The sequence below is a fragment of the Dendrobium catenatum genome, unplaced genomic scaffold (assembly GCF_001605985.2).
Source record: "Dendrobium catenatum unplaced genomic scaffold, ASM160598v2 fragScaff_scaffold_1056, whole genome shotgun sequence".
In the NCBI taxonomy this organism is placed as follows: Eukaryota; Viridiplantae; Streptophyta; class Magnoliopsida; order Asparagales; family Orchidaceae; genus Dendrobium; species Dendrobium catenatum.
Genome location: NW_021319518.1, coordinates 8,601,320 through 8,626,288, shown reverse-complemented (window position 1 = coordinate 8,626,288; position 24,969 = coordinate 8,601,320). Strand labels below are relative to the sequence as shown.

Here is a 24,969-nt window from a genome sequence, read left to right as displayed (position 1 = left end):
AGTACCCCCGAACGCCCACGTGGTGCAGAGGGGGGAAATCTGCTTTTTCTGACTCGTGCTCCACACCCTTAAACGCTCACGTAGCGGGCGGGGATTTTGATAAAATACGCGACCGCGGTGTCACTTTTGACATCTACCTGAAGCGCTCACGTAGCGTCGAGGGGAAGGTTGCCTCTTGGTTTTTCCCCTAAACGGGGGAGACGCCGGGAGGCTGCCTAAATTCAGATTGAAGGCACTGTGGACTTGAACAGAATTTTGGCCTATATGTGAGCAAGTTTTGGACATAAAAGAACAAGAGCCTGCATTCAAATGAACATAAACTGTGGACTTGTGGACCGCCAAACTTAATTGAACATGAACAGAGGACATGAACAAAAACATAAATGATTTCTAAAGATCAAAATCCAAATAAATTGAAATCAAATTGGGAGCAAATCCAAATGAAAATAAACATCAAATTGAACTCAAAGGACCGCAGGGGACATAGAACTTGAGCTCACATATTGAGCTTGTGGATTTGATAGAACTCCAACTTGAACAACACACAAGATCTCAATGCATGCAAGCAAATAATGTTTCGGACTCTTACAACAATCTCTACAAGATCGGGAGCACCGTACCTGCAAGAATGAGATGCATTGGTGTCCCTCCTACATGCACCCGAAACCACTCTCCAACACTAGCAACTTTGCCTGTCGATCCAATGATGGAGGATCCGCCTTCCTACAAACAAATGCAACCCAACAAACCCACCCGAGATTGATGAAAGGGTGGATAAGATGCGGAAATAATAGGTCTGCTGCAAGTACATTCAGGAGGTCGTAGCAGATATAATGGTCCTCCGCCAGCGAATACAAGCCACTTATGGATAACAACAGTGTGTACTTCGTAAGTACAACGAATCACTGTGGACACAAGTACAGATATCACCTACGACAGCGGTGATCAAAATCTAAAAGTACACCGGGTACAAAGGCAGCCCGATGTATGAAAAAGGACACCCCCTGGCAGAAGGGAGGAAATGTTTGAACAAATTAGAACCAAACTTCCTGGTGTTCCAAAGTTTCTTCTTAATTTCATACTTTAGAAGAAAAGCAGTCTGGATGCCCACAAACGCCGGAAATAGCAAGTTCAATACACCGAAGGGCTTAAAAGGAGTTCTTTCCAAATCAGCAGTCTTTGACTCCAAAATCCAGAAAATCTTTCCCCGGTGAATGAGAAAGGGGGAGTCAATATCAAGTCCAATACACCGAAGATTCTTAAAGGAATTCTTTCCAGATCAGCGGTTATTAACTCTAAAGTCCAGAATAATTCCCAGGTGAATGAGAAAGGGGGGAAGTCAACATCAAGACGCCACGCCACCGGATCTGCAACACTGATACAAGCAGATAGAAGGCGTCTACAACCTACAACGCCACGCCACCGGATCTGCAACACTGATACAAGCAGACAGAAGGCGTCTACAACCTACAACTCAATGCCACCGGATCCGCAACTTCTATATAAGCGGACAGAAGGCGTCTATAAGTACTTTCAAAGAACCCATATATGTGCACCATAAATTGTATACACATAGGTACACTAAAGGGGAAAGTGCAATTTCAACCAGCAAGGGCCCTAGCGAGCGTGTTATTGGTACACACGTGACGTCTAGGAATGCTGCGCGGGTCAATAAGTGAATTCTAGTTCAAACCCGATCCTTCTATACGGGTCAATAGAAGTCGACAAGGTTCGAACCAACAAATAAATATACAGTTGAGAGGACTAGTATATTTGTTTTCATACATTCATATCAGGCCTTCAAAGCCTTTAATCAAGAGAATTCACTTACAAGGGAAAAAAGCCTTCGAAACTCGATCCCCTATCGACAAGCTGATAGGGTCGACAAGGTTTAGTCAATGAATGAACCGAACACACCGATGATGGCCGTGTTGAATGTCTATCTCAACTGGAGGGGTTCCCAAATATTTTCAAATGACTCCCAAATATCCAAATGCCCATCGAAATCCAAATTCCACCCAAGAAATCCAAATTCCACCCAAATCCTACAAAAATCCAAGATCCAAAGCTCCACAAAATTCAAAATCCAAAAAATATTTAAACTGAAATCAAACCATCAATGCTTAAAGCAAAATCCATCCACCATCCGCAATAGTTTGCTGAGGCGGACAAATCAAAATTTACTTCAGCTCACAAAGAGCCAAATGCCTAGTCGAAAATATCACTAGGATCCATTCTCAAACCAATCTCCTGCCAATAAGGACGTGGTACGTGTCCTCTAACCGGCGGTTTCGCCGCCAAATGGCACCGCAGGATAAACGGTTATGACGACCCGGGGCCCTCTGAACCGAGTGGTTATGCCGCCAAATGACACCACAGATAGCGGTTATGGCCAGAGCCAATACGCTCCTTATTGGCATCAAATCCTTGAGATATGAATCAATAGGATATGATCGACAGGGCACAAAGCCCTCTGTAAGCTAAGGTGGATTCAAATTTGTCCCCTTAGACAAACATTCACCCCCGGTCTACAAGGTCCCCTTGGACGAAGCAACCCATGGCTGCCGACAAGGATCCTTCTGTCAGGTTGGGTCGACTACCTCCTCTGACTAAGTAAACCAGGGACCATGATGGCCCGGGACGACGGAACCATGGGATCTTGATCGGGCCTATCATCCATTCCCCCACCATCCGCTTTAAGTGTAGGATGGTGCAATTTCTATTTAAATATCAAATCTTCCGAACCAAATTCCAAATCCAAAAACCCAAACTCTCCAAATTCTCAAATCCAAATCCAGTTTTCAAATCCAGACCTATTGCTGCTACTATATGCCAGATAACGTGTATATCCTACGTATCTGATCGACGACTAGCCTTAATCGAAAGTTCTCTCTCGTGATCGGGAGGGGTAATTAACTATAGGGGCTTGCGCCTATAGGAAACCAGAACTCAGATCATAAAGTCCTCGCAAAAAATGAGGGCGAAATCTCTGGGTATTATCATATCTACAAACCCATATGCCTTTCAAAATTTACCCCGGAACCTAATCCGTTAAAACTCCCCTCGCCGAATAAAAATAAAAGAAATCGCGCGGCGGGGAGGCCGGGGCCGAATTTTCGGAGCCCACAGCCATCAATATTATCTTGTGCTAGCAATGCTCCGAGTGATTCCTCCAAAGCGGCTGTATACAAAATCAGGGGTTTACCCGGAATAGAAGCAGCAAGGATTGGAGGATTCAATAGATATTGCTTTATACTATTAAATGCCTCTTGACAAGCATTGTCCCACACGAAAGGAGTATTTTTCTTCATCAATCGTGATAAGGGTTGGCATCTACCCGAAAGATTAGATATAAATCTACGAATATATGACAATCTTCCTTGTAATGAACGAAGTTGTCTTAGAGTTTTTGATCTGGCATTTCCACTATTACTTGAATTTTATCAGGATCAATTTAGATCCCTCTATGGCGTACGATAAATACAAGGAATTTTTCGGATGACACACCAAAAGCGCATTAAAGAGGATTCATTTTCAAATTAAATTTACGAATCCTTTCGAACACAATTTTGAGATCATTTACATGCTCATGTTAATTTTTACTTTTTACAACTAAATCATCAACATAACATTCTACATGCTTATGAATAAGATCATCAAAGATGCGAGTCATCATCCTTTGATAGGTGGCGCCGGCATTCTTCAATCCAAATGGCATTACCTTGTAACAATATATGCCTATAGGAGTTCGAAAGGAAGTATGTTTTTCATCGTCTGGGTCCATGTTAATCTGATTATAACCCGACGATCCATCCATAAATGAGAACATATCGTGGTTCGATGTGTTATCAACCATAAGTTCTGCATTGGGGAGTGAAAAATCATCCTTTGGATACGCCTTGTTCAGGTCGCGATAGTCAATGCATATACGAATTTGACCATTTTTCTTCTTTATTGGGACGATGTTGGCAATCCAATCAGCATATTTTTCTTCCTGGATAAAGCCAGCTTCGATGAGCATTTTAGTTTCAGCGATAACTTGCTCTTCAATCTCAAGTTGCATTCGTCTGGGTGCCTGTTTGATAGGTTGAACTTTAGCATTGATGGAGAGTTTATGCACTACCACCTCTAGTGATAAACAAGGCATTTCAGTGTAGTTCCACGCGAAACAATCTTTATACTCAGCAATAAGCATTTTTAGCTCCTTTACTTTATCGTGCAGAAGATTTGCACTAATAAAGGTTGGCTTTGGCTCATCTTCTGTACCCAAATTTATCTCCTTGAGTTCATCCACAGTAGCCTGACCACCTTCTTTGAATTCTTTTGGAGCTTCTTTCAGATCTACTATTAGATCTTCAGCTTGATTTTGTCCCTCTTTTTCTGTTATGCTGTAGGAGGTTGCGTATGTTAGACGCGGACGTTGGGGGTACTCAAGATGATGGTAGGATGCTGCTCGTGTGAGACATGAATGTCGAGCATATCCAAGCCCCCATGTTGTAGACAAACCATGACCAAGAGGTCTTTGTGCATGCTCATTGTGCCAGAGTTCTCTGAAATAACGAGCTCGTTTGTTTGTTTGCACGAAGAAGACATTTTTCTTCATGAGCTTTCTCATGATGGGTGGAGGATATTGAGGAATAATTATCCACATATCTTCATAGTTTCACTCATCTTCATTTTTTATTTCATGAGCAGCAAGATGTGGTATCACCCTTGATTCGTAGAAAAGGGATCCACGTTCATTGAGACCTTTTTGAGGGACATAGAATGTCTTTAGCATTCCTATGTTTGTATTCATCACAGTAGTCAATGTTTTGGAATGTGCCGCTGGCATAGGTACTATTTTGATGATATTTGTGGATATCTGCTCTTCAGATACGCTTATCATCAAAATTGACATATTTTTCAATTTCTTAGATATAGAACTAGGTCCTAGGTCCCCTTCCTCTACAAATTCTGTAGTACCTTTGGCCTGATAAAGAAATTCTTCTTCTTCCTCTATACTTGATTTGCTCGAACACCGCACCTTATTTGCATGACTAGCTTTATAATCAAAAGGGATGACAGATAGTTCACTCTTTATTTTCCCTATAATTAGGGGTTTGAAAGTTGCAGAGATATTATCATCCTATTCAGTATCACAACCGAGGTGAGGTACTTAGCAGATTTTTTTCAGTTTATCCTTGCCTTTATCCATTGGTTTTCCTTTATCCAGCGGAGTCGCCATAAATCTGTAGAATGTAGACAAATGAAAATTGCTCATTTAGCACTTAAATAATAATTAGGTTGGGAAATCCTCATGATATGGTATGAAGAAAAGTTTAGCAATACCATCCCTGCCCTCTTTCTTAATTAAATCTTAAAAAAGTATGCATGCTGATTAGAAATCTTCCTCATTCATGTGTCATAGATTTGTTTTCAAATCTCGAGGCAAAATCTTCAAAAATTAAATCGGGGATCACCTAAACTCCGATTTCAGCGAACTTATAGTCAAATTGAGCGTCTCGGAAATACAAACTCAACGACACCAAATTCGACTCAATCCAAGCCCAAATGAGTCCAAATCAAGCACTCGAAGCACATTTGGAAGGTTCAAACCATAATTTTGGTTACCAAACGGCTTCCAAACATGACATGCTTATAGTCGAATCGAGCGGCTCGACGAGACGAATCCAATGAGCCCAAGATTGCCAAATTCTTCTTTATCTATATATATATATATATATATATCCAAAAGAAACTGTTCTGACCTTGAGCATATTGAAATTGAATTCGGAAGATAGTAATATGAATCTGAATTATTTTGAGCATAACTTGGAAAATGAGTATCTTCTTATTTTATTGGAGTCTACTTTAGGAGTTGCTCATTTAGATTTACATTTGAAAGAGTGTGTTTATCTTGATCGGACTTATTTCATCAATCCTCGTACCGACCTTAATGTTAGAGAGAGTAGTAGCCCATACTTTCATGTCACCTCTCTAACTATTGTGCCCACATCTGTTCTGGACACTTTACCCCATCTTTTGAGTCTCATACCTGCTGGTGACTCCTTGGGCTATCCCATTATGATTGTGAGTCAGGACCCATCGTCTTATCATGTAACTGATTCCTCCATTATGTCCACCATATTCTTGTCCTTCCCTGTTAATGACCATCTCTCTCCTAGCTGGATAATTTTGCTAGATTACCCTACTGCCCCTAGGAGACTATCTATGACCCTAGCTGAAACTCCCTATGTAGATACCCTTTTTGCTAAGGATGTCTTCATTGCTCCACCAATTCCCTTAAACATCAACATCTTATGTCCTCTCATTTTGTGATTGATCCATCATATTTCCTATCTATGTGTGCTTGTGAGTCAGTATGTTTGTGTGTTTGTTTTCTTCCAAATTTTCTCTCCATTTAAAACTTTGTGTGAGCCCACAATCCATGTCAATCTTCATGCACACCGAGTCCCTTGCATCCACATTTGTATTGCATCTACATGACTTACATAAGGAACTTGCACACAAAATGGAGTAGAGCAACATTAATTATAAGCATCTTGTTGATTTTAAATAAAGATTTAAAACCTTAGAAGTTGGTGACTCAGTGATGCTGTGGATTCGTCCGGAACGGTTCCCAGAAGGATCAGTTAAAAAGTTACATGCCAAAAGTGTGGGGTCATTCAAAATAATCAAGTGAATCAACGGCAATGCTTACGAGGTGGATCTGCCTAAAGAATTCGACATTAATCTGGTTGCTTATGAGGATCTGGAGTGTATCCCGTCAAATCCACTTCAATTTGAGCCTTGTGTGACCCCACCTTATGAGAACCCAAGCTTACCTCCACTCCCACATATTTCTAAAATACCTATAGCGGAGAAGATTGGCATGATTTTAAGTGATGATATTATTTCAACAAAAGAGGGTGATCGAAGAAGATATTTGATTAGGTGGAGAGGTAAACCAGAGTCAGAGGATACATGGTCAGAGCGCGAGGAGTTACAGCAGATCTACCCAGATGCACTAGAGTTCTCAAGACACCCCTCGACGGAGTCGAGTTTTCTCCCACCTGGGGAGAATGATGAGGACATCAGAGATCTACGGCTACGATCGTGCCTATTTACTTTGATCTATTTTATGTATTTGATTTGTTATTATTCTTTTTCCCTTTCAACCCTCACTTGAGGGTTTTGTCTTATGTATGCCCTAGGGGAAATAGTGTCTTTGTTATTTCCCTTCATGTATTTGGTTATTTAAAGCCTCCCTCTTCTTCTTGGAGGGTCAATGAATGAATGAATGATAAGAAAATTCATGCAAAATCTTGTCAAGCTCCGCTAAAAGCTTAGTGTTTAGTAGGAAGTGTAGGAAAGATCTCTCATAACACTACCCTTATTGTTAGATTAGGAATTTCTTGTTGAAACCCATCTCATATGTAACGTCATGAGTAATTAATTATTATGTTGTTTTCACTTTTTGCAAGTAACTTGGCCTAAGCTTGTGTTTACCACTCTTTGGTTTTATTTCATTGTTTGAATCATCACAAAGCTTTAATTAATTAGCTCTTACTCAATAGGCGTGCAAAGTCTTTATCTAAATCATAATTTTCATATATGTCCTAGATCAATATTGCTCTTTAAGTTTATGCTTAAGATCAAACCATGGAATTTAGTTTCACTGTCAAATATAAAAAAAGCCATGAATGAAAAAATTTCAAGCTATTCACCTACTATACTAATTCACTTATAGCCCTTTCCAAAAAGATAGACCACTAGTTTTGATTTAGTACAATTAAGTCTTTCAAAATCAATGTTCAAAAAATTATTCTAAATTATTGAACTATTTTGAAAATTTCTCAAGGTTATGCCTACAATCAAATATAGGAATATAATTTTGATCCTCATAAAGCTTATAGGGTGCTCCTCTTGAATCATAACTTACCCATTCCTAGTTCAATTGCATCATGTATGTATGTTTTAATTGACCCAATAATTAGTACATCTCAAGGTCTAAGGTTCACTAAAGAAAAACCTAAAATGAGATGCCAAAAAAAAAATCACAATTAGTAATTTTCCAGCTTTTAATGTAAACAAAGATCAATATTTTATAATGCAAAATAAAAAGAACACTTCATTCAAAATGATAATTTAAAAGTTATCAAAATTTGAAATTTCATAACAAAGCTACAAATAAATATAAAATTATAAAGCGGATAAGATTCATGCCATAAAATAGAAATTGGCACATATCGAACTTGACAAGTTCTTAATCACACACAAATCAAAATGAAATGTTTAGTAGAAAAAGCTATGATGTACATTACTCATTGGAATATCCATATCATACACCAGTTCACCAAAAATCATCCATTAAAAGTTGTCATGAAGAATTGTAAAGCATTCAAATAATTCTCATCCAACAACAAGGAAGCATAAATTTTATTTAATCCTTCATTATTTTTTTTTTGCATGCCTCATAGGTCTATTTATAACCTAATAAGACTCAAAATAAATAACTTCTCCGAATCCTCCAAAATCTGCTAAAATCACAAGTTTCAATTCAAAAGGCTCATATTTAAAACCTAAAGAAGTCACCAAATTCTAGAATCAGTTTCAACAAAGTTGGAAGGTTCGGTTGATATCTATAGTGTCAAATGCAAGATTTCTACAGAAGGCAAGTCGTGGAGAATTTAAAGAAAGAAGGTTGAGTGAAGAAGGAAAGCTCCCAGTCAAGTATTTACCAATCTTAAGAACCATAAATTAAGGCAACCAACGGCTGCCAATAAGGTAAGATGTACGATGAATGTTAAATTGGAACAGCTTACAATTAAATTAAATCCAATGAGATAGTTACAACATAGGAGAACACATCGTTCTCAATAGGATTGTCAGCATGTGTGTTTTGCGCACATTAAACAAACTAAAAAAAGATAAGACAGAATTAAAACAATATCTTCACACCTGACTTATGTTTCCAGTGATTAAATATTTTCATATTTGTATCAAAATGCCTGATTTATGATTGATGAAGAACCTTACATCAACCCTGAGGCGACAACCAAGCTCATATTGTGCATCTGCATCGCCCATATTTGCAGCTTCCACAAGTAGGGCAACACCTCTGTGTATCATTATGAAAGAAGAAAAAAATTAAGCTGATTATAGAAAGATTTGATAACAAAAATATGGGCATTCAGTTCCACAGTACAAACATGAGCAAAGAAATTCAACTTTACCCTGACGAACTAGTAGCATGCAATTTTTCATTTCTATTGTACATGAAGGATTTAGAAAAAAAAAATGCAGTATAGTCCCTATAAATTATGAAATCCAATTTCACATCATCAAATACAAAAAATTACTAAAACAACCTGATGTAGAACGGAAACAGGAATTGCTCGGAAGTAATAAAACAATTGCGTAAGTTAACCAATGTAAAGTCTAACGTTTCACACTTATAGATTTATGAATCCTTAGTTATCAAATTGTTAGGTAAAAGTTACAAGCTTTAGAGGCAAAACAATTTAAAACGATAACAAATATAGAAATAAAACTAATATGCTTTAACAAAATCCACGGTTTAATACTTAAAGAATTCACCTTGAGTTCCGCACTCAAACTCTTAAAATTGGGTTTAGCGGAGAAAAGGTAGAAGCAACCCTAGTGATGCCACCATAAGGCAGGTGACGCGTAAGGTATTGTCCGCCGGAGAAGCAGCCGGAGGAGGGGAAGTTAGTGATCGACCAACGATGTGCCAATGTTCCGTTGGTCGTCGCTCGATTATCTTCTCGACGAGATGATAGAGTATGTGATTGACGTAGCTTTCCACTGAATCCTCGTATTCCCAGTCTGGATCAAAGAAATGGGATTGCAAGATGTCGATTTCTCCTTGAGCGTTGTAAATGATCCGTTGTCGACCTCAGGGTCGGCCATACATGAGGTAAATCATGCTTTGGGTATGGTAAGAGATGATTCTTTGCTGCCCTTGATAAGCCGTCATGCATAGAGGGGGATTCCCAAACAATTTTCAAGGAGCAGTGAGAGGAAAGAAGGGCCGGCTAAGCTAGGATGGATGGGGAAGTTAGGGTTCAGATTTTGGAGATGGACGAATGAAGAAGGATTTGAATTTTGAATTCCTAAATTAATTTTGGAGGGAGGGAAATAGGGATTGAGAGTTTCCCAAAGTAGGTGTCCGCCTTTGGAAACAAATTAAGGTAATAGAAGAGAGAGGGGCTGGGTGGAGAGAGGGGGCCGGTGGTCTCAAGAGGAAGGGATGGGATTGTGGAGAAAGATCAAGGGTTACTTGTTTTGGAATTTCAAATTAGGAAGAATTGAATTAAATCCAATCTAATTTAAAATTCAAGTAGGACTTATTTGGAAACTTTCATAAAATAGGAATCCTCGTTTAGGACAAATTCAAACCCAAATTAATTTGAAGTTTGAATTCAAATTTGTTACCCAAAATAAGAGTGCTAAAAGAGGAAGTTTTGAATGCAAGAGGAATTAGTGGAGTCAAGGGAAAAGAGGGGGTGGGGGATGGCGGCATGTTTGCAGTAGGAGAAAACTAAAAGAAAATTAATAGAACCACGAACCCGGACTTCTTCTGTGGTTGGTGGGTGATCCACTTGCCCTTCACCAAGGGACTCCACCAAAGCTCTCTCATAGAACTTTCACAACTCTCCAAAGACACACGTGCAGAAATTTTCTTAATTATCATTCATCATCCTTCATAAGAGGGAAAATAAGGCTATAAATAGGCCCTCATACAAGAACAAAATAAAAGACCAAAACTACCCCTTGGGATTACATGCATCTAGTCCCTCAAGTGAAGGTAAAAATGGAAAAGGACACTAATAATAATAAAATTACAATACATCAATCAGAAATAAAAAGATGCGAGTGTAGCCGTAGATCTCTGATGTCTCCTCGCACCAGAATCTCCTATTGATGTCCTCATCACAACCACAGTTCACCATTTGGCAGTAGCATGAATCATAATCCACCATTGGTTATGTTAAATTTAGAGAATTGGAGAGGAAAAATGCTTAATTTTATTACATAAAACTATCCTTATTTATAGATCTATACAAGATGTCTTAATAAAGAAATAAATAACTACATAATCATGCATAATTGCTTTAATATAATCCTTCCTAAATCAGCCACCAAAATATAGGAGATTGGTGTGATCCAGATGAGCCTCCTACGGATTCCCATCCTGGCTGGGGGATCAAGTGTCAAGGGACGGCTGAGATTTTAACTGGTTAAAATATCATAATACATTGTGAAGGTTCTAGCAATTCTAATTCCTGAAAATTGATGCACATCAAAACTCATATTCACATGTTCTGTTTTTCTTCAAAAAGTAAAGGCAAGGGTGATGCACTGTTGCTTTATGTTCTAGCAAGCAGCACCAGACGATTAGCCTATTATTAATGGGTGCAACAGAAGGCAGGCAGTGCAAAATTATAACTATAGGTAGATTATTTTTTAATAATTTGAAATCCATTTTCATATCATGACTTTTTTTATATGCATTAGTAGTTATAAACTTAAAATAACAACAACAGTGCCTTCTTTAAAATAAAGTAGCACTGCTTTACAAGTGCCCTAAATCAAACTAATTCAAGGCGTAATGAACAATTATTCAAAAATAAATGTGTACCGTAACGTGCGTTGCATGCTCTGACAATGGTTTTCAAACCATGATACCGGAAGAACCTTCACATATACATTACTACTATGCAATGTTAAGAGATTATTCAAATAATGAAATGAAGCTGAGTGCGAAATACACATTATTGCCCTCCTAATGTCCCGCTCTGAGCGCTAAAACATAAATGCCTGACACACTCAAATCGTGGTGGGTAGGGCTGTCAAAAAAGCTCATCATTCGCAAACAGCTCATGTTCAATTTATTCCTTAAGTGAGCTTATATTGAATATTTATTTCAAGTTTATTTTCTTAATGAGTCAAACACAAAAAGAACCTTGTGTCAAACCATGACCCATGAATCCTCCCGTCAAATGAGTTTCACACTCATAGTGCCAATCACTATCTCTTGAGAGTTGTATTCGGCTCAAGGACGTCAATTGGTTGGTACCTTATTCTTAGCATTCATTTTTTTTCTAGTCATTTAGTTACATGTTCACATTATTACATGCAAACAAGCATATTAAATTAACATCTCAAGGAAAGTTAACTCAAAAACCACATTCATCATACAAGAAATAATATTGCAATAATGGTCAAAAACTTCCACCTTAATGTAATCACAAAGAGCTATGGTTATCAATTTCCTTGCCTTTCATGCATGATCGTCACCTTGTTTCACTCCCAACAGAAGAAGGAAACCTTCAGCTGCTCCTCACACAAGGCTCAAAGGTAACTACCCCTTTAGATTCCCTTGTCCTATAAAGAGAGGTAAGAGGGAAACTAACGGCTAACATCAAATGCTTAGAATTCATCTAAGAGTAATAGATGCATGCAACCACATAGATGGAGTCGTTCTCAAACAAAATCCCACCAACTCAATCGCAAACTTCTTCACTTGCTAAAAAAAAGGAAAGAAGAGTACAAAAGAATGCAATGTAAAAGTAATATAATGTATTTGAAATATTTTAAGTTATTTGGATGAGTGAGAAAAGAATGTAGGATTTTTTTTTTTTTTGCTTAAAGTAAAATGAATGCAATGTAAAGTCAAGTTATAGTGGTTGTCGGCAATGGCAGCGGCAAGTGGCAATAATGATGCCGGCAATAGGCGGTGGCGGTGACGACAAGCGACGGGAGAACCGTGATGGTGGGCAGCAGCTGCTATTGGCAGTTGGTGATGACAGCGACAGCCGGTAGTAGTCGATGACAATGACAATGCAATTAGTTTGCAATGAAAAAGGAATTCGGACAAAACCGGGCAAGTTTATAATATATAAAAATGAATTAGGGAGTACAAAAAGAATTCACTAAAATTTTACACTGCATTCCTTTTCCATCAAACTAAACACCCAAATCTCCTCCATTTGAAATATTTTCCATTCCTTTTTCAACAAATCAAACAGCCCCTAAATGAATCTACTATATTCCAAGGAATAGTCTCAAAATATAGTCAATATACTCAAAAAATACAAAATCAAGTCAATTGATTGCCAACTCAAGCCAACATAACTCTAATCCATCAAATACAAGACTGAAACCAAGATGATTAGCTCAAAGCACTGCATACCCCTTTGATTTGACCATTCTTCCACTATTTCTAAGAGGAAACATCAAGTTTTGATACTTGGACATCCTAAATTTATCATGTTTAAAAAATTTCATGCTTGATATTCATATTTGCATACATAAAGAAGTCAAGATAATTGCTTCTCATCTCTTTATTTACTGAACACATTATTACTCCCTTTGATTGATTTTTTTAGAGAACTTAGATCATTGAAATATTCATGATATATAGCTACATGTATTATCAAGCAAAAATTGGCTTTGGCTGATCTAAGTGATCTTCAAAACTCAAATTGTGTTGAATCTTGCTCTTCTTTTCTTTGGGTCAAAAATGAATAATGTGACTATGGACTCCGAAAATTTGCACCCCAAGTTCTCCGTGCTTATCAACTAGAGAGTTTTAACAAGATAAGGGTTCAGTGTAAATTTTTGGAAGGCCCATTAAATTTAGATAAGACACTACCCATAAATTTTGTCATCATATGTGAGGACTTTAAGATCTTAGTTCTAATTTCCCACAGGCGTAAGCCCCTATGATTAATTATACCTCATGATAACAAGAGAGCACTTTTGATTAAAACAATTTGTTAAGTAGGTACCAAATACCCGGCCTATAGTAGCATCAAATTTAGATGTTAAATTTAATATTTAAAGTTAGAAATTCAACACTACGCACTTAAAGTAGATGATAGAGAGAATGATGACGAATCAGATAAAGATCTTATGAATTTTCTTGAACCTTCATACACCCGTCATGGCATGATTCCTATTCTATCTCAAAAGAAATAAAAAATATGAATAGCCCTCCAAAGATTATCGGCATTTATAAAAAAGGATAAATATCAAGAAAATATGACATTGAATCTTTAAGCATATTCCTATGCACACTAATGAGCAGAGTCAAATGGGCTACTATCAAGATTAACATCAAGTAAAATTATAATAAAACATGCAATTGGATCACCTTACCCTAAAGCAAGGTCCTACATCCCAAATTATGGGCCTTCCTTACATCTTCAAGATGTAAGTCGCAACCCCCAATGTTACAACCTAATATTAAAGTAATCAAATTCAAGTGTTATACATGCATACATTTGTTTGGGTCCGATCCTCCACAAGCAAGAAAGCAAGTAGAGTCGATAAGTGTCACATCCATTTTGACCACCCTTACAATCAACCAAGAATGTGACAGAGAAGGAGAATCTAGAGACATTTCTTATTAACACATATCCTGCAATACGTCTTTCAAAATCAAATGAGTAAGAAATGGTCAATACAAACTCTTCCAAAACTTTAAGTTTTACAAAACTTAAGACTAGAATCAATATTTCATAACTAGAAACATATTTAAACACATCTAGTAAATACCTCAAGTAAAATACAGGACTTGACTAAACTTTTAATAATATTTATAGACCCAAAGTATTTGTACAATTTCTACATTGACTTCTATGCACACCCAAAACGCATGTACACAAAAGAGGCAGTCAACTATCATGCCTAATGCCACACTGGCTCCTCCTTTCTTGCAATACAATCACTACTAATGAGGTAGAGCTCAATGAAATACATAAATATAGTACAAAAAACATATTTGAAGTTAATTGAAACCAATCTGGGGGCATGTACAAAACATCAATATATATTTAACTTTTCATATTTCTTGTTCTGATTATTGTTCAATATTTTAGCAAGTCATATGATGAATATAGATTTTTACACACTTATAACTCTCTAATTCAAGATTGAATTCGTATTCCCAACTTTTAAAATTATAGAGCATCTCTCTCAATCAAGGAAAGATCCAAATTTCAACTTTTAGAATTGGGAGAACGTAAGTACCTTCTATACGACTTACCTTGTCAGGTCTTCGCATTCACTTGTGCGAGTCTATCCCCCATCTATAATTTATTTCATTTCATTTATTTTTCATAAATGTGCATATGTTCATATCGTTCAACTGTAATATCTTTCTGAAGCATCACAATTTAATATCACTTTTTTACTAGTAATATACAACATGCTAAAATATACAATATGCTAAATGTAATAGAATTCTTATTACATTTACATTAAGCATATATATGTTCTCATTTCCTATACTACAGATTGTATATCTCACCTCATTATGAATTTGTTCACCTGAAATATTCCTGCCTCTTTTCCACTTATATATCACCTAAAGAATATATTGTAAAGCATATATTGTAACATTTATACAAGGATCCTAATAAAAATCAGCTCGAAAAAATAAAATTCTAACATTTTACCTCAACTGTACTTCTCTGCATTCAACCCCAAGGTTCCTCACTTCCTATTCATTTCTCCCTTTATTTTCCCTTATTTTACTTCCCTTAATTTACCTTACTGATTTCAGAATTTTCTCCCCAGCAAACAGCAACCTGCAGCCCTATCTCTGCCTCCTACTTCACGGGTCGCACACAGCAGCTTCAAATGCTAGAGAACAAGTGCTGGGGACATCAGAGCATGGATCGCTTATTAGAGGTGTGGCTGTCGATCAACGGCCACGATCGCGTCGATGTATTTTGAGTTATTTCATATATTTGTTACATTATGTTATTTATTATTTATGTTGTATTTATTATTACCGTTTTACCCCTTGCTTAAAGGAAGTCGTATGTAAGCCCTAAGGGCAAGGTCGTCTTTTATCATTGAATCCTTTTGTACGATGCTATTTATAGCCCTCATGTTATTCTTCTAAAGTTAATGAATGAATGATAAATTTTCTTTCCCTTTGATTTCTTTGTGAGATCGTATGAGCGTTTGAGAGAGAAATCCCTAGGAAAGGGAGATCGGATCACCCACCAACCTTGGAGAAGGCCGGGTTCGTGGTACCTTATCTTTTTGTTTTCTCATTAACTCCTTCCATCCCCTAGCCGCCGGCCAAGGTTCTCCCAAGCCTTTGCCACCAGCCACTCAACTTCTCACCACCACCACCACATAAACCCCTCCCACTATCCAAACCACCGACCAACTTCATCCCCATCACCCCCACCGAAATCCCCTTCAAACCCATCAAACCGCCGACCCCTCTTCTCTCATCCTCCCTCCGAAATTCAAGTCACACCTTGAATCCTTTCCATAAGTATCTACTCTTAATTTGGGAAGATTTAATTTTCAAATTTCAAAGAAATTTGAATTTGTAAATTTCTTTCCTAATTAAGAATCTATTTTAGGAAAGTTCTTAAATTAAGTTCAATTTAAATTTGAAATTCAAGTAGGATTTAATTAAAACCTTTCTTAATTCCAATACCCAAATTAAGAAGCCACAAATCTATCCCATCAATCCTCTCCAAGCCTTGATTGCCGCCGGCCCCTATAGGGTGGAATTAGGAAATTATTTCCTAAACCCCAAATTCCTCTCTTTGGAAATAATTCCAATTTCCCCACCTCCCTTTGGCCGAATTCCTCCATAGCCCCAACAATTTAATTTATTTCCATTAGAGAACTTCTCCAATTGGAAATCAATTAACATCCTCCCATCATTCCTGCCGCCGCCCCCTCTCTCTTCTCTCCCTTTGATTATTCTCAATCAAGAGGATACTTGGGAGGTGTTTGAATTGTAATTTCCCTCCACCTAAACCTCCCAAAACCTGAACCTAATTTCCACAACCCTCTCCCGTCCATGGCCGGCCACTTCTTCCTCTTTTCCCTTTGGGAGTATTCAAGCAAAGTTCATCTCTTTCAATAGGCGCCTTCAAGAAGAAGTACTAACAAGCGAGTGCAACACTTCAACATTAAAGAAACCTCTTTCTCTCCATTGTACCTTCAAGGGAAGCTACGACGGACTTCCTCAACACCTCAACTACTTGTTTCCGGAGCGTGACAAAGGTGAACTTCTCCCCCTTTTCAATTACCTTCCTAATTACATAATCTTGTAGGTGATGACGAATCATAAGGAGCCGAATTCCACTTATGCCTAAGCTTAGTAAACATAGGATTTTGTTTCGACGTTGCCAAAGCTTAGTAAACGTAGGATTCAGTGCACTTTATTTGCTTCTAATCTTATTGTTAGATTAGGGATGTTGTTGAAGCCTACTTACTTAAGCATGTTATTGAATTTCTAAGTTATTTGATTTTCCAAGTGCTTAGCATGTGGCTTGGCCTAAGCGTAAGCACCCTTCTCTTGTTTTAATTTATCGTTTTAATTTGCTAAAAGTTTCATCTTTATTGCTCTAATCAAGGAATCGTGCAATACTCTTAACGCATCCATTTAAAAAAATTTAGTCATGCATCAACAAGCGACTGTGAAAAGGATGAAATGGTAAGGCTTGGCTAATTACCTAATATATATATATATATATAATATAATATAAAATCCTAACGCTTTTTCCACTAAAATTCCAATACCACTTCAGCCGAATGATTCCAATCAGCCGCATGCATACTTGGCTAAGTGGAGAGGCTACAGCAGAATGCATTAATTATTTAAAATTAATATTTAAATGGCTGATTTAGCTACAGTAATATGCAATAAAAGCTACAATAACATTTAATTAATACCTTTTAATGACAATAGTTTATTAGGCTTTTAGATACACTTTTATATATCAAAATGTTCGAAATTTAAAATGGGATTTAATGATAATAAATTTGAAATTTTCCGTATGTGGCAGAAAATAGAGTAACATTGTATACTTACTTTTTATTAAAAAAATTTGGGTATTATAATAAGATTATCTGACACAATTATCTTCACATTAAAAGTGAAGTTAAAATATCAGGTTATAAGTCTCACCTTTGAGCCAAATGCAATTGTATTTTTGCATCAAATAGCATGCCAATGACACAACTACCTTGTGTAGTAAAAGATAAAAAATCATAAGCCTATGTATATCATATGCATGGTTCTAGATGCCTCATCCCTTATGATGGACATAATTATTGCAAATCATAACCCGAGGAATTCCCAATAAAATCTATCCTCCACAAGATGAATCACACAAATTATGTCACGTGCTACCAAATGATGAAATCACTTATTTGATAACATAATCAAATGGGTTTACATGGAATATCATTCTCCTAAACACAAAGGAAATACACTTTTAGCAACACTCCCTCATGATGGGCACGGATATCACCAATTATAACAAGAGGGCTTTCTATCATAAAAATTTTCCCTAAATTCCAAGAAAAATAAACTATTGACTATTTTCTCAATGATGTCCTAATGATGGGCATAACAAAATAAAATCATAACCAAATTAATATAACATCAAAGGTACCCATATAATCACACTTAAAAATCTCACACAAATAAAGATGTAGCATGTGCCCCCTAATCATGTTGTTAAACTAATTGTGATGATGCCATTATACTACAATTATAGCTTAAGCCCGAAATGTTCCCTAATGATTGTTTATGAATTATAAACCATAAGATGCATTCAATAGGACATTAAGTCCTCTATTAGCCAAGGTCAGCCTAAAATTAGTCCCTACAGCAAAATTTTCCATCAGATAGACAAAGTTCCATTTAACGACACAACTAATGGTAATTAACAAGGAACCTTCAATCAAATTAGGTCATATTACAGATTCTACATAGTAACAACTCACCTAAGAAAACAAATTTTCATTGGCATTGCTACAAGGAAAAAATAAATTAAATTTGACTCAATCCTAGGCAAATTCTTAAAATTCCCTCAGTTAATCAGCATGTTGTAACATATTTTTTTCTAAAATTTATGTGCCCTTACTAGTGAAGCATCAAATACAGCCTCACTTCTTTCAAGAGTCAATTCCATAGCTTTATATTTGTTGGTTGGAGTCCTTTTTTTATACAAATATAATATTTCTGCTTTATCATTCTACATTTTAAGACTGTGGGCTGATTTCTCAAAATTCAATTACGGACCCCCATTCATTTATGCACAATGGATTTCCAAAGCTCATTATTCAACTTGAGGGTGTATCTTCTATCTACTTCCTAAATGCCAAAGTGAATACAAGAGCAGTTGGAGCCACCATCCATTTTGGTTCATTCAACCTACTACATTCTTTGCGCCCATCACATAATGGTGATTGCTTGCAAATACCATAAAAGTGTTTTCCTACTGCATTCCCCTACCAACTTACAAAAGAAGGCTGAATTTGATCATCCCAAATTAGCCAAGGTGCCAGACCACAGAGGCTAATATTATTGTCACTACTACTAAAGTTTCTAACAAAAGGACTTAAATGTTTCAAAGATAGAAAAATATAACTATCCTCGCTACAAAAATGGTAATTAGGCCAAAAGAGTTACTTGAGACTAATCAATCCTTCCACTCTTTCAACCACACCTTCACACGAGGAAGGCATGATGTGGAGTCTTCTTCATTTGTTAAAAAGCGATCATGGAGATAAGTCCGGAATAACAATACTAGATCGAAAGCTCCACAACTACAACCCAACCAATCAACCAAGTTGCAAACCCTAAAGTCAATGGCGACCATCCCCATTGAACATAACTTTGAAAATGTAATGTAGTATGAAACAACAACCAAATGTCAAAATTGAAAGAGTCATGTTAGGCAAAGCCAATATTAAAAACCCTAAAGCCATATAGAAAGAAACGTGAGACCCTCTCCTGCAAGGTGTACAAGATCCTCAACGTCATTAAGAAGTGCTCATGGAAAAGAAGAATAAAAAGCTAATTATTACAGGCCTCACGGAGACAAAAGCTAATTCTTACAGACCTCAATACTTAATTGATCTCCTTCCACATTAAAAATCTATTTTCCGCTTCGACGCTTCTAGAGAATGCATATTTCTTGCATGGTGAACCTTAGGATGTAACAGTTAGTCCTCGTATTCAGGCATTCACAGCCGAGAAAACCTAGAAGAAGATGAAGCAAAAATGGAGACCAAAACCTACTCTCTATAGTGAATCACAATGAACCATTCTACAACTCTAAGACACACAAAATACACAAAAAAGAAAAATCCAAACATATAAAAAAAATAGTGATGTTTGTTAAAAATAAGAGGAAGTGCTCAAGTTGCCTTTGTAGTCAAACGTTTAACAATCTTCAAGCACTTTCAAATAATAAAAATATTTGGTATGCCTCAGGAATCTTTGAGATTAAATCAGGGTATTAAAAAACAATATGTAGTTCCAGCATTCCTTTTTTTTTTTAAAGCTATGTAAAAAATAAAACAATGTTTGGTGGTTCAAAACTATAATATACTTCTAAACTATAATATATATCTGGCAACATCCAACTTGGGAGATAAAAAAACAACAAACTATAGAAGAAATTTCTTGTTATTTTGATAGGTTTTAGTCTTTACCAATAAAGTAAGGCGAAGTACAGCTTCTTACTCACATGAGCTTGCAGGCTCCAGGAACATGATATTTGAAGTGCATCCTGCTCAACCAGTACCTTGCATGGGTATTCATATTGTCAACTTCCAAAGCCAATTCAAAGTTATCCTTCGCAGCCTGTTAGCAAAAGGAAGTTTACAATGCTTTGCTTCAGTATAAGAAAAAAGGTTCTTCGCCAATTTTAGAAGCCATAGATTTTTCTTCCCTTTTGGGGAATTCATGCCTGGACAAATTTCTATCTCAACAACCTATAAATCAATTAAGTACTGAGGTCAAGCTTTCATAAAATATATTAGATAGAGTGAAATTTACTTCAGCAATAAGAACCTTTTCTAATTATAGTCCAAAGCATCAGCTCCTACAAAAAAAAATTGGAAGCAGGTGTTTACAGAGGTAAATTCATAATTCCAACAGCCAAGCAAAAATGTTTTCCAGAATTTTCAGTTCCAGGCAGGTTATTAATGAGATGAAAGCTGCAAGATTTTGCAGAAGAAAATCAAGAAGGAGAATATTTAAATTCTTTGCAAAATAGAGCTCCTTACACATAGGCCTGTAAACTCAGAGTCATAAGCAATCCAGCTATCTATCATATCCAAATAAATTATGCTTACAAATGACATTTTTAATGTGTTTCTCGCTTAAAAGAAAATAGCAGCAGAGCAATCAACGTGAACTAAAATCTAAAAAAAACAATCTTCACATCATATAAAATCAGACTGCCAAACCTAATAAATTATCAGGGAAAACATAAAATTCTCTCTTCAATTCCATCACTTGGCCTAAATATATCTCAATGAGCATCTGCAAAAACAACATAATCCTCACCCTAAGTAGAGGGATAAGACGTGGATCGTTGAGGTCGGCGTGGTCAATAACTCTGTCGACTTCTTGGAGTGCACTCCAACCCTTGGCCACTAATCCCATTGCCTTCTTGTTTCTCTCGTGTATCCCTCGCTGCCTCCATCAAGCAAAACAACGGAGTGAACGGTTTTCTCAAAAAACAAATAGGTTTCTGATGTATTTCATCAAATCTATCTAAGATGAAAGTTCAAAGACATCTATCGTAGAATAGAGTTACCAGTTGATTGCGAGAGCAGAGCGGCCTCTGGCTTCCGGCCGCCCTCGAGATAAAAAGCCGAAGCATCGCTCGTTCTCTCTCTCTCTCTCCCCGCTGCTCGTCGGATTATAAACTTGATATATAAAGGGACAACTTTCTAAAAATATAATAAATAAATAAATTATTAAAAATAGATAAACAAAAATTCAAAATTATTTGGGGTAACTTTTTTAGTGCTTTAAGTAGTTTTGAGTACAAAATTTCAAACCTTTCTAGCACTCAAAAGCTTTTAGAAAACATCAAGAAAATTATTACAAACAAAAATCTTAGGATTCTTTTGAAACAGCTTTTTTTAATGCTTTATAAAATTGTTTTAACAAAAGTAACTTTTTATATTGATTATGGAAAGCATAATATTAGTACCAAAAAAAAGTTTAAAATTGTAGAAAAATAGTGGCCAAATAAACAATTATGGTCGTTGTTAAAAAAATACGCTAAGAAAGTTATCACAAACAAATTCATAAGTTTTGTTTGAGACGACTGCAACGTTATATAAAGATGGTTGTAAAATTACTATGAAGAAAATAATTTCGCTCAATCGAGGTCATTTTACCAGTTTATCACTCACCATCTGAGCAAATGAACAAACATGTCAGCAAACTGTCGGCTCAAACTCGAGCTTGAGCCGAGCTCAAAAGGCGAGCACGAGCTTGACTCGTCCAATTCTAACGAGCTCGAGTCGACTCGCAAGCCCTCTGCTTCTTTCGCGGTTCGATAGTCTTCCTCACGCTGTCTGATCGTCTTCCAACACCCTTGAGCCCAATGCCACGTTGTTGACATCACAAAGCCTGAAGCCGAGAAGATGAAACAGTGGTGGAAGCTGTAGCTAGCTTTCAATTTTTACATCCTTTAGTCTTTTTCCAACGTGGATAGCGGTTTTTTTTTTTTAGAATATATATATATATATACCCACAACTCATATGAATTGCATTTTTGTTTTGGGAATATAGCCTATTGTTTTATTTTTGAAGATGAATCATTTAATATGAGCCTTTATGCGCCTTGTTTGAGCATTGGTGGGAATGAAAAATCCATTATTTTAATTTTTTTTAAATCGAGCCGGCTCGCGAGCTGAGTCTGATTGTGCTCGAGCACGTATACTATATGAGCTCGATTATAAACTCGAACTCGACTCATGAGCTCGATAAGCTTGGCTCATGAGTCCATAAACAAGTCGTGCTCGAGTTAGCTCGTGAGACGGCTCGGCTCACTTACACCCTTACTGTAAAACACTTTAGCTTCGGGTTTAGACTTCTTTCATAAAAATATAAATAGCATAACATATAATTTCATTACTACAATTAACATTTATATTCAACCAATTCTAAAATAATATGTACACTAACCACGATAGGCTATAAAATAGTACATTAAAAGCTGAAAATAAAACTAAACTACCCTCAGTGTCTAGCCTCACATTGCAGACTCCTTGTATTTACCTAAAATATATAAAAATCATGTAATGAGCATAAAAGCCGAGCAAGTAATCAAAACTCTATATTGAATTCAATATAAAACAAAAGAATCAATTGTCTGCTATAGTTCCAGTCCATATCAATCAACAATTAATAGTCTATTAGTAAAACCAAACAAATAATATATAAAATATGTATAAATTAATAGTTAAACTAATATGACCAGTAAAGACAAAAAGGTGTCTACTAACAATAAGAAAAATGGTAAAACAACTATTAATCAATGACCATGTTAGTATGACATGCTATATTGTATTAAGATTAATGTAGCTTTATCAATTCCATATTAGTTCAACAAATTATCATATAAATTGTAATCATTAATACAATTATGAATGGCAAGATAAGACATCCAACTTTAATGTGGGGTTTTCATCTTTCCATATGTTAGCCACAACATTTTGAAAACCAGACTTAACTGGTTGGTTCAATCATGAACCGGCCAAGTTATCGATCCAATCAAATTAAAAATTTATGATTGCATCAAATCGGCTCGAACAAATTTGAAATGCCAATTTGAATGAAAAAATCATCGAATCAATTTCGATTAGGAATAATTGGTCCCGATTTGATAGAACCAATCATAATATATACATGTTATCTCACATAACATGCTTTATTGTAAGTTGTGTGAACTTTATGTTACATAAAGATAACTTGATCAAACTCTCTTATGATGTGGAACTAAAAAATTGCATAAATACTATATGGGTTATAATACAAATTTGGGCTGGGTTGGGCTACAAATTTAAACTAGTTTGGTTGTAAAACTTATTAATGTGTTAGTGATTGGACAAATACTTGCTTGGTGGATACGATGTATCTTACTATTTTTACACTAGTGAATAGTGTATGTTTGAATATGAATATACTTAGATTTTATTTGATACTAAAATTGTCATTTGATACTCAAGTAGACGTGTCGATTAATTAATGAAGTGATTGAATGAGTGTCGATCTAACAAGGGATTATTCTACTAAATTACAATCATAATAGTATTGTATACTAAGGATGCACATTTTATCCTACTTGATAAGAATGAAGTGTTTTGATTTTCTTCCACTTACAAAGAAAGCAAATAGACAAGGTAATACTAATATATAACATATGTTTTGAACTAATGCTTGTAAATAATAATGTTTTTCAATTGAGACTCATAATTGTTGATGTGGATCAGAGCATATACATCTCTAGATCTGTGTCAAGCTTATAAGAGTGAAAATGAAGATTCAAGATATTCCAACAATTTTAATATCTCCATAGAACTTAAAAAGTTAAACATTATATGTCTAAATATACAATATTCTATTTCAATATTCTTAATTGTTTCAAAATTCCTCCATCGAGTTAATAAATCACACTAAATATTAACTACATACATGAACATTATATGTTATTAAACGAAAAACAAGAGATGTTGAAAACATCCATAATTTTATTCAAAACATAAGAGTGTACATTAGTACATGCATTCACTACAAGAAAAATCGCTCATTTATGGCAGATGTTTTATGAGGCTTTCCGGTGGACTATTTTTCGGTAGCTTTCCGACGATTTTTCGGTGGATTACGCTGAAATATTTCTGACTTATTTTCAGGCATAATATTCGACGGTTTTCTTCGGAGGGTGTTACGGTGACTTTTAATAATTTCTGAAAAAAATCATATATTCGTAAATTAATTAATTAATTAATTAATTAATTACTTATCTTAATTACTTATTAATTTAATAATCTTATTTTAATAAATTCTTTTTTATAACTTAGTTTAAGTAACAGTTAATTTAATAACTTATTTATTTTATTTATTAAATTTAATATATTTTTAAATTAATTTTTAATTCT

At 35.9% G+C, this 24,969-nt stretch overlaps 1 protein-coding gene across 1 annotated transcript in view; it reads right to left on the bottom strand.

Annotated features, from left to right (window-relative positions):
• Positions 1-21,712, bottom strand: part of LOC110102817 — a 40,887-nt gene extending 19,175 nt beyond the window's left edge. The window contains exons 1-4 of the mRNA XM_020831296.2: positions 21,612-21,712; positions 21,359-21,487; positions 20,535-20,650; positions 9,022-9,103 (exon numbers count right to left, since the gene is read on the bottom strand). Coding sequence (XP_020686955.1) covers positions 9,022-9,103; positions 20,535-20,650; positions 21,359-21,487; positions 21,612-21,677 — 393 coding nt within the window. The 5' untranslated portion in view covers positions 21,678-21,712. The remainder of the gene's footprint in view (positions 1-9,021; positions 9,104-20,534; positions 20,651-21,358; positions 21,488-21,611) is intronic.
• Positions 21,713-24,969: the final 3,257 nt, after the last annotated feature.